Source organism: Mytilus trossulus, chromosome 8 (assembly GCF_036588685.1).
Source record: "Mytilus trossulus isolate FHL-02 chromosome 8, PNRI_Mtr1.1.1.hap1, whole genome shotgun sequence".
In the NCBI taxonomy this organism is placed as follows: domain Eukaryota; kingdom Metazoa; phylum Mollusca; class Bivalvia; order Mytilida; family Mytilidae; genus Mytilus; species Mytilus trossulus.
The window spans coordinates 16569124-16584194 of NC_086380.1; the positions used below are offsets into that span (position 1 = coordinate 16569124).

The following is a 15071-nucleotide window of genomic DNA, read 5'->3' on the forward strand; positions in this document are numbered from 1 at the left end:
GAATTGCTCGGATCAATGGTCATGGAACTCCACCATAATGATAACCCCCGTGTCCAGATGTGCAATCGGGTGTTGGCATTTCCAAAATGGCTGCCGTTGTCATGGAAACAGAAACAATGTGAAAAATCGAAAAGTCTTCCAAAATGAATGAAACTTGATGGAAATGTTACTTGGCATGCGAAGACTTGCAATCCATCTTTGGAATTTTCAAAATGGCACCCGTTGCCATAGAAACAGTACACAAATGAAAATTTGTAAAATGCTTTATACTTTCATAAACTTAGCAGAATGATGTATTGTGAAGTTATTATGTTAACTCAATGTTATTTTTTCGAAACGGCTGCCACTTAGTGGCAATTGGCGGACCAGGGTGACATCAGCCATTGCCCGCAATGGCAATTCTAGTTCTATGTTTGTTTTTCTTTATTTTTCAATTCAATCCGTGTATCAGATTAGGACACTGGTACTATATAAATAGCAATATATTTCACTTTTTACATCAAGTATATACACATTCCTCATTTCCATTCTCAATTTTGCTAAAAAATTCTGTATGGTATTTATGCCTAATTGGTTTTTATCTGAACATGCATTTACTATTTGCTACTGTACTTAAAGCAAGTAACAATCAAACAATCAGTTGGTGTGAAGATTATAATTAAGATTCTTAACAAGCTATAAAATCAGATGTATGCAACTATTTTCTATATAATAAATGGCTGTACCAAGTCAGATATATGACAGCTGTTTCTCTTTCGTTTGGTGCGTTTGAGTTTTCGATTTTTGAAAGGGCTTTCTGTTTTTAAATTTTCTTGGAGTACCGTGTTTTTTCCCATTAAATTGTGATAACTCTTTTGTGATATATATACTGTACACAGTTAAGTGTTGCTTGCAGCAAATATTGTTTCAAAAATGATCATAAACAGAGATTGCCATAATGTCTTTTGACCTTTATCTTCTTTTTGAGTGCATGTATGTTGTAAGTAAAACATTCGCAACAGTTGGCGGAGTTTACACAATTCAAATTGAATAGTCGGTGTCCTTTAAAAAAAAAAATTCAGTTGCAGATACCTTCACATATGTTTCCAGAATATCCATCTGTACAATTACAAATGAAGTTGTTGCCGGCTGATGAACATCTGCCACCATGGAGACAAGGTTGACTGGTACAAGGTGTTACTGAAACAGTTTCAACAAACCAGATTAGACAGGTTTGCAATGCTTTTTCTTTTTCCTAAATATATGATTTTTTCTTATATATTTGATTCCGTCTGGATACTAGTAAACAATATTGTCACTTTTCTATGTTGATAAATTGATACATTGATTCAAACGCCTACATGCAAATTTTACCCTAAATGTAACTGGTTATCATTTATGTAAAATTTGTTTATATAGAACTTCGAATATTGTTGTTTTGTTGCAGCATTGGCTTTTGCATTTTTTAACATACCAACAGAACATTCATTAGTGTTAGCATGGCTAGTATGATGGGGTGTCCAAAAATATTCTTTCTCATGTCCTGAAATATGTTCATCAAGAATACCTGCAATGAAAATCCGAGTTCCGAAAAAAGTGCTTTCTCCTTTATTAGCGAATACAAATTCTTATAACTACTGTTAATAAATTTTTGAACGATTTACCTTCGCATAACTTGCCGGAAAACCCTTTGGGACAACTACAATTAAACACGTCACCCGTTATAGAACAGTTACCACCATTAAAACAAGGTTTACTGCTGCAAGGTGTAACTACAATTGAAAAAAAAGATAATCAGAATTTATATTCAAAAAGATGAACACATATTGTTTAAAATTATTCAATTAATCCGATGATGACAAATTGTCAGTTAATGTATGGATTTGACTAAAACAATGCATAGAATAGCACGTATGTCCATTTCGACATGCAAACGCAATTTTTGGTGGGGTTCGTGTTACTTATTCTTTAATTCTTTAGTTTTCTATGTTGTGTCATGTGTACTATTATTTGTCTAGTTGTCTTTTTCATTGTTAGCCGCGTTGTCAGTTTATTTTCGATTTATGAGTTTGACTGTTCCTCTGGTATCTGTCGTCCCTCTTTTGTCAATAACTAATGTTTGATTTTGAAAATCATCAGATTTTCAATATTTCAGAAGTCTGTTGTGCATATTTATAGTTCTCTGGAATATAAAAAAAGGTTAAAATGCCTTTACAGAAAGTTATTCACAGGTCCATAGCAGATATGTATATACCAATCTTAGTTTTGGTTTCTGCAATGACCTCATCGAAATGTTGCATATAATCAATAGATATGTGATTGGACCATCATTTTGGAATAACCGATTACATAATTATATAGAGAGTTTTGTAAAACGGTATACCATTCATGTCGCCATTTTGAAATTTCCGAACAACAAGTACAATAAATGTTACAAAATTTCTATATTGTACCTTCACACGTATTTCCAGAATACCCTGCAGGGCAAGAACATACATAACTTCCATTTGCATTAAAACATGTTCCGCGATGTTCACAAGGTCGACTGCTGCAAGGTGTGACTGTAAAATAAAATGAAATTACACATTAAATTCTATAATGAAAACTACCATTACTGCATAACAGAAATATGCAATCAATCAAAGCAGTTGGAATTGATTTTTATGTTTTAAGAATAATCAAAGATTATGGATTCATATTCACACAGTTTTCCCTTTTCGGAAAAGAACAAATGTTTTTAGTTTAAAAAAAAAAAAAAACTTCTGCAAGTCAAGTATCGAAGACTGATTAATGTATAATACCACACACTGAGATTGCGCATTCAAATACAATTAAATGCCTGTATATCCATTGCCTCTAAATAGTTCATTTATGTTTCAAGTTAAAAAAATAATTGTATGAGAAAAAATCATACCAAGTCAGGAATATGACAGTTCTTGTCCATTCGCTTTTGATGCGTTTTGTTTTTTGATTTTGACATGTGATTATGGACTTTCCAAATTGATTTTCCTCTGAGTTCAGTATTTTTGTGATTTTACTTCATACCAATAGTGAATTCAATCATACTTAATACATGAGTGTTTTAGAATATATTAATCACTTATCAATACCTTCACATAATTTCCCTGAATATCCCGTTGAACAGTTACAACTGTAACTGTCTCCAGATATAGAGCAACTGTCACTATGTAAACAAGGCTGGCTGCTGCAAGGTGTTACTGGAAGTAAATAAACACCAAATGTATTTGTTGAACTTCGTGTTTATAGACATACTTTCAGTCTTGAAAAAAAGTCTAACCATAATCCTAAAGAGTGCTTTAAAATATTTTAATCTCTTTTTAATACCTTCAAATATATTCACCGATTATCCTGTATCTATAAAACATGCTGTCAATGTCATAAAAGTAGCATGTTTTATGAGGCTGATAAACTGGGCAAAGACGAGGTTCTACCGATCCCTTCTATATATAGTTTTGCGCAAAATACAATAAAGTTGATATTTTTCTGATTTTGACCTAATATTGTTTTTACACTGCAACTTAAATAAATAAAACTATATATATTTGAATTGTAACACAAATTTTAAAACTAATTGTCAACCCGTAATGAACACATGACTGTGGAAAAAATGAAGAAATTGCCATTGCACAAATTATAGCTGTGCTATTATATTTAGGAAACATACACAACTAGTTGCAGAATAAAAGATATTGTCAATCAGAGATTACTTCATTTTAAAATGCCTATATATATATGTATGTATGTTTTTATTTATAATAATATTAAGTAAATATTCAAGCTGATTGAATAATATCTTAATAGTTTTCACTATTGTTTTATCTTTTTAGTTATGTCTTTATCGATAGGTAAGATTTCGTTGTTTATGTTATTATATTGAATAATAATGTCACCCGTTTCAAAACGACTCAATACTGTTTAATGCAATATCAATAATAATAACTTATCGCCAATATTCAAACAGTTAAATAAAAGGTTACCTTCACATGATGATCCAGAGAAGCCACGCCCACATAAACACTGACAAGTTTTCCCTGATATAGATTTTGTTCCTCCATTATAACAAGAAACACCGTCACATGGGTCAACTGTCAACAAAATATTTATCGACAACTTAACAAAATTCACATAGAATTTTAAACAAATCCAAAACCCGAAATACTTTCACAGAACAAGTTGACTTCTATATATACAATAATATGTTGGGTCACTTTGATCTTCAATTCTTCCAATGATCAATTTTCAAAGTACCAGCTTTTATTAACTTTGCTATCTAAAAGATCTCTGGATATGGTCAATGGTTATTGGAAATACTTATTTTTTCCACCATATAATTGACAATTTGATTCTTTGGATTCCACTTTAAGTTTGAAGATTTGATAATTGATACTTTAAACCCTTCTTTTCCTTTCTCATCAAATTGTTATTTCTAAAGATTTCTAAATGAGAGCAAACAAATAATGACGCATTTAGTGTGGCCTAGGTTGCCAATTACAGTACATTTTGAAAAATAAGGATAATTAAACAGTTATTTTTAAAATATATGAAAGAAGAAGATATTATTTAGACCTAAAAGTTGGATCCAAATATTCGAATCAATACTATGTCATGCGAATTGTACCTTCACATTGTTTCCCCGAATAGCCTTTTGGACAATCACAAACATAACTTCCATTTACATTTATGCAATTTCCAGAATTTGCACATTGACTACTACTGCATGGTGTCACTGAAAAACAACCAGTCAAATAGAATATGTCCATAAATGATCTGAATTATCTATTACAGAAACTAAGCTATCAATTATAACTGTATAATATTAAATACATGGTTGCAGTTATCATGATGAAATGAACTTCACAAACTTACTATCATCTTAAGTATTTTATTTGATAATTGAAATGAAATAAACTTCTGCTAATATGATACTAGAATAGAATACCACAGAAATGTTATACTTTAAACAGATTTAAAATGTAATTGTTTGACATTTATTTCTCATATGATGTCTCCGAAACGTTTGAATCATTAGAAACAGGCAAGTCTCTCTACCTAGGACGTATATTGACCTATATATGACTACATTCTCCCAATTTTTATGGTTTGTCTTTTCACATGGGTACTAGTCTTTCCCTCAACTATTTTGGCACCATACTCTTTATGTGTATGTCGCAATTCAGAAGGTCAAAATTCCGCATGTGTGTTATTTGTTCTGCACGTCTGGATTTGATTTGATATGTATATGGGTTTATTTTAATTGAGCACCACTGATGTATTTTATGGAAAAGGAACTCGCAACTTTCTATCACAAAGATAATGAGTTTTTTCCGTTATTTGGTCACAGCTATTAATGAAGATAATTTGTCCTGAAGGCAATGCAGTTAAGAAGTCGTTGCTCGTTTGCTGACATTAAATAATATTGAGGCCCACACTTTTAAATTTATCATTAAGAACTTGGAAAAAGCATTCAAAACACTGACTCTTTTCTAACTACAGGCGATTTCATTGAGTGTGTAGCTAAAAGTAATATGTTTGGTTAGCGTGCTTGTTAACTGAAGCGTGAAGTCATTATAAGGTCAGGTAAGCAACCAACCTTTCAAAGTAGCATAGTCCAGCAGACAGATAGGTTATATGTTGGACTAGTCTACTCGTACAGGAGAGTAGTTTATCTGACTTAAGGATGTATTCTTCTGACTTTTCAGTCTCGTTCAGTCACCTTGAAATCTCGTTCTCGAATTATTTCCATAACATTTGATACAAGTGGAAATTATCAATGAATTTAAAAAATATTATAATCAAACATAACTCTGTGAAAAAATGTGTATTTACAAAGAATGGGTTTTGAGTAATCCAGTTTTCAAATTTTACGACCAATCAAGTCCATATTTTTAGCCAAAATTTTGAGAAAATGGGTGAGGGATACAAAAAAAATTATTTACAAGAATCATGTACATCCTGAATCTTTTTGGTCTTTTCAAATTTCTTAGATATGTATTTTTTCAATCATTTATAACAAAAAAGTTGAAATAATATGCATTTTGTTCCTAAAACTGAGAAAAATCACAAAAATAGAAAATTGACAGCATGGTAAATTTGACACAAACAAGTGTCAAAATATAATAAAACTTTCTTATATTAACACCTACCTATAGTTTTTTTTTAGTAAAATTTACTTAGATTGGTCCTCTTCATTTTTATAGAAAGTATGGAAAAAAGTTTAATTGTTGAACTTTGATTTTTTTCACGATAATAGCCCAAAAATAGTAAAAATAAAAAAAACATCAAAATTGGGCATTTTCAAAGGGCCGTAGCAAAAAAAGAAGTTCACCACCATATGATCTTTTCTTCATCAATTATTTTGTTACAGTCTTATTAACTCAAAAATCAGGTTAAGAAAAAAAGTTTAATTCTAGATATTTTTGGCTCCTCAGAGGTGTACATCTTTAACAATGACTTCACGGTTCAGCTAACAATCAAGCTAACCAAACATGTCAGCTTTGGCTTCATCCTCAATGAAATAAACCGTAAGAATCTATCAAAATTAGGCATTACTATGTTCAAGTTATATTAGAGATCTGACATTCTAGTTGTTTTGAATTGAGAGCCACTGTTGAGGGGTCTGATGAAAACGAAACAAACATTTTTTTCACAGGAATTTATCACCTTTGATCTGACGACTGCCTAAATTAAAAAAATGAATCATCTGTTTACATAAATATGATTCTGAACTTTTTTAATCCCGTCTAGAAATTCTATAACAAATCATTTAAAATATCTTTCAATATGTTTTTACGTCAGGGTTACCTTCACATAACTTTCCCGAGTATCCCTTTAAGCAATCACAATTAAAGAAATCTCCAGACATAGAACAGCTGCCACCATAACCACAAGGATGACTTATGCAAGGCGTTACTGGAAACAATGATCAACATAAACATGATAAAATATACCATGGTTATCAAATATAACTTTGGTCTATAATTGTTAAATTAATGCCAGTTAAACTCAGATTTCGAGTTGTATCTTTGGCAATCAAACCACATCTTTTCCTATTGTCTATTTCTGCCACTAAAATTGTTTACAAACATTTTGTATTGACGTATAGTCAGTAAATTACATATCATATTAAAACTTGTTTACAATAATTTTATTACAGTCTTTTTAGTATTAATAATATTTTACAGTTTCATTTTAATACATCCGTTGATAGTACCATTTTATAACTAACTATAAAACTATTGTAAATTATTTCTTCCGGTTACTAAAATTGTCATTGCTTTTTATAATTGGAATTGTTTTGTCTGTTCGATTTCGTGCTCCTACTGTCGTCAAATTTAGATTTGGCTGGAGTGACAAACTATATGTAGGCATACATATCGTCTTGCGTATATTAATAATGGACTTATATCTTTGATGAGCTTATGTATGACACTTGGTAAATATTATGACTACAGTGTATAACACAGCAGACTTTTTTTGCTTTGCTTGTTCGCGTGAATCGTTGTATCAAATATAACGTCTATAATTTTAGACACAGATAAACATTCTTTTCTATTTTGGTGCGTGCTTTAAAAAGGGTTAGATAATTCGAAAATACAGTATTTATGTCCTTACGTATTAGTAAACCATTTAAGTATCAAATACTTAGTAAATACCTTCACATGATGAACCATAGAAACCATCTCTACATGAACATCGACAGTTACCTCCTGATACCTTTTTTGTTCCTCCATTATTACAGGTAAATCCATCACACGGACTAACTGTGAAAAACTTTGATATATTAGGAGATGCAGTAGTATATTTGCTGTGCAATTGGCCGTTTCAGAATCTAAAGAATCATGGGTAATTTCATTGTTCGTACCCCAAAATGAAAATAACGTCACGTCATTGATTGCATTTTCATTGTGTATGAGATTTTTAACCAATCAAGACATTTTGGTGTACATTTTTGAAATATTACCTAAGATGCATAAGATTCTGAAACGGTGAATTGAGCAATATTTTTTTGAGAAAATGTTGAAATGTTTCTATATGTTTTGATATCCAAACAAGATACACTATAGTATTCGGCTGATCATTTAAATTTGAATTCATTTGTATCAACAGTTAAAGGTGACCGACATCATGAATTTTTGATGTATTGAATGCTCTTTAACTTTGTATATGATTGTGTCTTACTAAACATGTAATAGTCGATACGCGTGTGTGTCGTTTTACATTATTTTAATTTTGTTTATGATTTTTGTTTCTGACAGGACATTCTTTATCACTAAGCGCAGAAGCATGCAATACTAGTACTTATAATTATTTTTTTCTGATATGATCCTGATAACTCCATCACTATCACGATTGTCTTTATGTATTGTACTTGTTATGAATATTTTGATATGAGCGTCACTGATGAGTCTTATGAAGACCAAACGCGCGTCTGGCGTACTAAATTATAATCCTGGTACCTTTGATATATTGTTTATCTGTTAACTTTATTGTGGAAACACGTTTCATGTATGTTAAAATTCATTTTGGAATGAAAGTTATTTTCAGAATGAAGTAGGATTTTTATTAGCCAATCAAAATAACGTATTGTTATGAGAAAAAAAACACATCTGAAGTATTTATTATATGATGAAATCAATTTTAAAACTATACCTTCACACTGCATTCCAGAATATCCCGTTGGACAAACACATACGTAACTTCCATTTACGTTTAGACATGAAGCGGAGTTGAAACATGGGTTACTGTTGCATGGTGTTACTGACGAATTAAGTTGTTGTAAGCAAATAAAAATCAAATTTTAATTGACACAGAAATATGTGGTTTCAATAAATCAGATAATTGTCATTTTCATAAAACAGTTTATTTTACTTTGCATATTAAAATACTTTTGGTACCTTATTTGTCTGATATAAAAGAATTTAAATTTTTCATCTCATGAAAATATCTCAAATTAAAAAAAAAAACGATATCAAATTAACTTATATCATGAACAGTCTTTCCTTTTTTTTAAAATTTATTTAAGGAATTACTGTAATATGTTTGTTCTATCTATAAAGAAATAACATAAAAAATTGGTGCACACTGAATAACGCGCATAGCGGGTTATTTAACAGTATGCACCACATGTCTAATGTTATTTCGAATAGACAGAAAAAATATTACTGTCATTTTTTATAATTCAATTCTAAATTTTAAACGGTAGAAAAACATGAAAAAAACGTTGATGACGTCACGGTCACATGACTAAATTATGTCTATGAGCTGATAACAAAATAACGTCAGCCAATCAGAAAACGCGTTACATCCAAAATTTTATTATTTAATCGTAACAATAAGAAATACCTTCACACAAACGACCTGAATATCCTTGTGAACATCTACAATTGAAGCTTCTTCCTTTCATATCACAACTGCCATTATTAAGACAAGGTTGACTGGAGCAAGGAGTTACTAAAAAATGTTATGACAATAATTAGTACAATCTATATTGTGATTTTGTTTGGCAAATGGGAAATGTACAAACGTCTTGCTAATTCCAAAACCTATGCACCGAGGAAGCAATTGAACGATATTCAATTTTTATTATAATATTTGGACTTCTTGATGAAATTGTTCTTAAAGGACAGATCAAAACTTTGGATATATCGATCTTACTTTATAATTTAAAGTCATTGTATGAAACTTTATATTGCTTGAAAATTAATCAAAAATGTCAAACAAGAAAAACAAAGTTAAAAAAACTCGGCAATTTAAGTATAATCAACAAAATAAACTTCCTTAGATCAAGTTATACATATACATGTGTATAAGCATCAAAAAGTTTATGTAAAAGAGTGCTCTGCTCGGTCGAATATTTGTTATCGTACAGTAATTGTAACAGATAGGAAATAAATGATATGCAAGTTTTTTTTCGATTTCTATTTTACGGTAAATTTATTCTAATTTTATTACAAATCAGTTGTTTTCAAAATTTATCTGGATTTTAGCGTTAGCCCGTGTGTCCATATTATTAGTTACTGAAATTCCAGGAAAACGCTCAGTGAAAACGTAGTCATCTATTAAAGTATAAACATATACCATCTTTTAAAAACAGTGTATACATACAAAAAATAGAATTAAATAGTATACATCATGTGTTTACCGAACATCAACTGATTAACTTTCCGAAATTGTATTAATCTTCCCATATTTGTAATCGTTGACACAGTTATTTTGTACTTGACCTTATGTGCCGGATTAATAAAAATGTTTATTAATTCATTGTCGTCCAAATAAAGTGTACAAAAAGAATACGTTTCTTGTTATTAAAAAAAAATGAAAGTTAGGAATTCCTTATCCTACAATAACTTTCAATGTAAGTACTTGTACCCGTTATTGATCTGTTGTGGTAAATGTTAAGCTTGCAACAACAGCAAAGATATATCAACGTTTTTTAATAATCATAATATCATTTAAAAGAGGGACGAAAGATACAAAAGGGACATTCAAACTCATAAATCTAAAACAAACTGACAACGGAATGGCTATAAATGAAAAAGACAAACAGACAAACAATAGTACACATTACAAAACATAGACAACTAAAGACAAAACAACACGAATCCCACCTAAAACTAGCTTGATAATCAAGGTTTTAAATGTCAAAAAATTGCTACTAAATGAAACAAAGCCTTATATTGAAATTAAACAATGATCATATATTTGTATGCCTTGCCAATTAAAACGATTGCCTGTGTCTCATAATATTGTTCAAAAGAATGTTGATTTTATCAAAATTAACTTTAAAAAAAAAGGAAAAGATACTTTATTAATAGAATTTATACGTTATTCGCTTCAACATTGAACATGTTTTGAATCTGTCTAGATAATAAACAGAATCATTCATTATCTTTAAGACAAAGACAAACAACAAATTCAGAACCACAACTTCAACCATAAAAAGATAATTAATTCTATCAATTAGTTTGTCACAAACAATCAAATATGATAGTGTTTTAATATTTGAAGAATAAAGGCACAATTAATCTACTTTCCTTGTCTTAGCTAGAATAAGTATCTGTTCAAGGTCTTCTGATTTATTATCAGATAACAACGATAAATTTATGAATAAAGCAACAGTAATATACTGCTGTTTGAAGTCGTAAATCGATTAATCAAAATCAAATTAGAGTAGCATTCTTAAACCAAGGGAAATACATACACTACAAGAGGGTATGAACGCAAAAAAAAACCCATAAAAACAAAGGAATAGGTCCAGTAAGATCCCATTTTGGCCCCAAAATAAAGCAGTTTTACAAAATTGTTAAAATGTAATCTTTTAGTTATTTTTTGGACAGTAGCGTGCTTGTGCTACATAAATATGGGCTCTCTTTTTTTTTTACAATACAATGCACATATATCGGGTACTAGCACATTTAAGCCATGCTAAATTACTGAAATCTTCACAATTCTAGCATTTAAGTTAAATTTTAGACGGTTTTCGTGTAAAACGAAAGTGGACACATTCGTGTTTATCCTCAATATTGAAATGTAAGTTGTATTTTATGAAAACATATATCATATATAAAGGTTGAGGATGAACACGGATGCGGCCCCTTTCATTTTTGACCAAAACCATCTAAAAATGACATTTTTCGGCATATTTGGTAGATTTTTCATATTTGAGCTTGAATCGTATCGTTTTTAATGACTAAATCAGTTAAAGTCTTTCACATATACTAATTGATTCAAATGAAATAGATACTTAAGTGTTTAAAAAGTGGTAAAATCTTTCGTCAGATGAACCTGAAATTTGAGACCAAAATCGGATTTTACCGGACCTACACCTTTCTTTGTTTTATAAGTATTTGTCATTCATTCATACTTTTTCATATAGTTTTAAACAGAGGAAAATTACCTTCGCACAATTCTCCTGAATATCCTTCTTGACATCTACAATTGAAACCTTTGTCCGTAATAAAGCAATGCCCTCCATGGAAACAAGGGGCACTGTTGCAAAGTGTTTCTGAAATAAAACATAATTTACTAATATTTTGTTCCATGTTCATTATTGTAATAATTAGTTATCAAAGATACCAGGATTATATTAATTAGTACGCGAGACGCGCGTTTCGTCTACATAAGACTCGTCAGTGACGCTCATATCAATATAAATGATTGATATTTGACATATTATAATCATTGATTACAAAATTGCTTATGGGTCTGTGAATGAGACATATGTCATTTTAGTTTCAATAGTATGCATAACATGTCATGCATTGAACAAATCGAATATATCGAGATAAAATAAATGTTTAACAAACGGACATCACAAAAAATAACTATCATATCCTTGCGACAACACAAACATTAAAAAAGCTACAAATATGAAACACCGATATTACTTTTTTGGCATCCTGATATAAATTTGCTTTTTTTTTACATTGCATCCAGCTAATCGACAGCATAAACATATACACATATCTGGACACATTTTCCGACTTCGAATCGACAATTATTTTTGGGCGTTCTTTTAATAATTTATGATACGACAATGATTTGAACAAACGGTAATTGTTCGGTAGAGTATAGACATAATGAATTGTAATTACTACCTGTACATTCTTTGCCAAGGTATGCTGGAGGACATAAGCAGGTAAACGAACCATCAGCATGAAAACACGATCCAGAGTTTTTACATGGACTGCTGCTGCATGGCGTATCTACAAAAAAAAGCTTTTTTGGTTATGAGCACAACCGCAATTATTCAACTATGTTCGATAATCTGCAGCTTGATTACAGTTGATCTGATATCATTGAAGGCCATATCGTGTTTTCCAGTTTCTTAAATACTCGTCATTTAGACTCTGTTGCATATTTTTCTCAAGGAAAAGCATACCACATCTTCCTCTTTTCATATGATTGTTCAACATTTCGTTCATTTTTTTTTGTGCATTTACATTATCTTTATCATATAATATGTTGAAGTTATACATGTTATACTTTCATTTACGTTTATGGTTCTTTCATTTACGTTTATGGAACGTGAAATTCGTGAACGTAAAATTGTCTGCACGTTTGTTTATATTTACGATAAATACGTTGTGTTCATGCTATTTTATTTACTCAAACATGACGTATAACTTACGATCCTGTTGTTCGCTTCGATTCCCTTGGGTATTTGGCGGAAATTGGTGTTGATCTGTGACAAAAATGAAAGTAAATACTTAAAAACTCAATGTGAACCTTTCAAGATGCATGTTGACCTTATATATAAGTAATTTTAAATATATTTTGGGAGAAAGAACGTGAGTTAGATGATATAATAAATCCAATTTTAGTATTTACAATTTACTATATATAAATAGAATAAAAGTGTCGTATTTGGTCAATTGGTAATTATGTTGAGATCTTATAAACATGTTTACTCCGCCACATTTTCGCTGCTGTCCCAAGTCAGGAGCTTCTGGCCTTTGTTATTCTTGTATTATTTTCAGTTTAGTCTCTCGTGTATAATTTGGAGTTTAGTATGACATCCATTAGCACTGAACTAGTATATATATTGGTTTAGGGGCCAGCTGATGGCCGCCGACGGGTGTGGGAATTTCTCGCTGCATTGAAGACCTATTGGTGACCTTTTATTGTTGTCTATTCTATGGTCGAATTGTTTTCTCTTTGACACATTACTCATTTTCATTTTCAATTGTATGTGTCATGCTTGAATGTTTTTTCTATTTGTACATGTAATTCTAACGTTTATCGTCTTCACACATTCATTTTTGTCAAACATGAAATCTATCAATTATTGAATAATATTCCCTTTACTATAAAATATTAGTTTAAAACGAAATTGCTTTACCTGTCTGACGAAGCATTAACACTGCCATAATAAGAGACACTACTAAAAAGATTATTGTGGTTAGAAGAAACACATATGTGCAACATCTGAATTTTCTATTTTCTAGTGCCAACGACCTGATAATGTGCGCTTGATTCGTAGGTCTATGTACTATGACCATATCTCCAATACTATTGTTGTCATTACTCTTTTCCCCGTAAATAGGATTTTCAAAGAATTGGCTGACACCACGTATTCCCTCTTCATTTTCGATCTTCACTTCATTTTTCGTAAACGAGGATAATTTATCTTCTTTAAGCCTTGTTTCGGAACCAATATCTCTGTGACTGTCAGAGATGCTGTCGTCTTCGGAATCAATCTGTGTAACATCCATTTTGTATCACGACTGCCCACTACCAGACATACATGTAATGTTAGTTTCCCTAAAGTGTTTAATATTTTGTACGTTGCAAACTATTTCAGGTTATTGCCAGTTCAACACAGGAGTATATTTATATCAATTCATACGATATAAAGGTCAAGTTTAAAAGATACGGTAATTTCATTTGAGTCCTGCCAATTATAGAATAAGTTGATACGTGATTAAAAATAAAATGAAATTTTATATATTGTTAAGATTACGGATGTGAACTACGCACGTATGCAACATTTCTTTAATTTTTCGAAACTGACAGATATGAAAATGATGGATTATATAAAATGAAAACTTCAATATTTCGATAATTTAGAAATAATATGATCATGTTTTTATGAAAAAAACTTTAAAAAATTTAAATTCAAATTCCATTTTTTAAGTTTTGTTTTGAAATATAAAAAAAATGCAAACATTTCCGAGTATAGATACCAAAACCGAAAGTTTGATTTGGTTTTTAGAAAAAAACAAATGTGTACAAAATGAAAATACTTTTCTTATCGTTTTTTTCCCTGGAATCAAAAGCTGAAAATGAATTCAATTCGTCTTTGATATTTAAAAGCAAAAAACACGAATGACGCAAAGATACACGCACCAAATACAATAGGTAGTTTAATAGTTTATTCAGCATTGGTGACCAGATCCCAAAAATCGTCAAATGAAAACAAAATTGTTTGAAATTGGAAAATTAGCGTAGAATTAGAAATTTTTCAAAAAACATTAATTCAAAGTTTATTTTAAATTTGCTAGATCTTTCTTTAGTTTTACATTTAAATGATTACTTTTTGTTGTGTATTAACTAGTAGCGCCAACTGAGAG

At 30.5% G+C, this 15071-nt stretch overlaps 1 protein-coding gene across 1 annotated transcript in view; it reads right to left on the reverse strand.

Annotated features, from left to right (window-relative positions):
• Positions 1-14354, reverse strand: part of LOC134727394 (neurogenic locus notch homolog protein 1-like) — a 57108-nt gene extending 42754 nt beyond the window's left edge. Inside the window, exons 1-14 of the mRNA XM_063591773.1 lie at positions 13841-14354; positions 13130-13183; positions 12597-12704; positions 11897-12004; positions 9343-9450; positions 8650-8757; positions 7653-7760; positions 6802-6909; positions 4619-4726; positions 3978-4085; positions 3090-3197; positions 2433-2540; positions 1644-1751; positions 1072-1179 (exon numbers count right to left, since the gene is read on the reverse strand). Coding sequence (XP_063447843.1) covers positions 1072-1179; positions 1644-1751; positions 2433-2540; positions 3090-3197; positions 3978-4085; positions 4619-4726; positions 6802-6909; positions 7653-7760; positions 8650-8757; positions 9343-9450; positions 11897-12004; positions 12597-12704; positions 13130-13183; positions 13841-14213 — 1723 coding nt within the window. The 5' untranslated portion in view covers positions 14214-14354. The remainder of the gene's footprint in view (positions 1-1071; positions 1180-1643; positions 1752-2432; positions 2541-3089; positions 3198-3977; positions 4086-4618; positions 4727-6801; positions 6910-7652; positions 7761-8649; positions 8758-9342; positions 9451-11896; positions 12005-12596; positions 12705-13129; positions 13184-13840) is intronic.
• Positions 14355-15071: the final 717 nt, after the last annotated feature.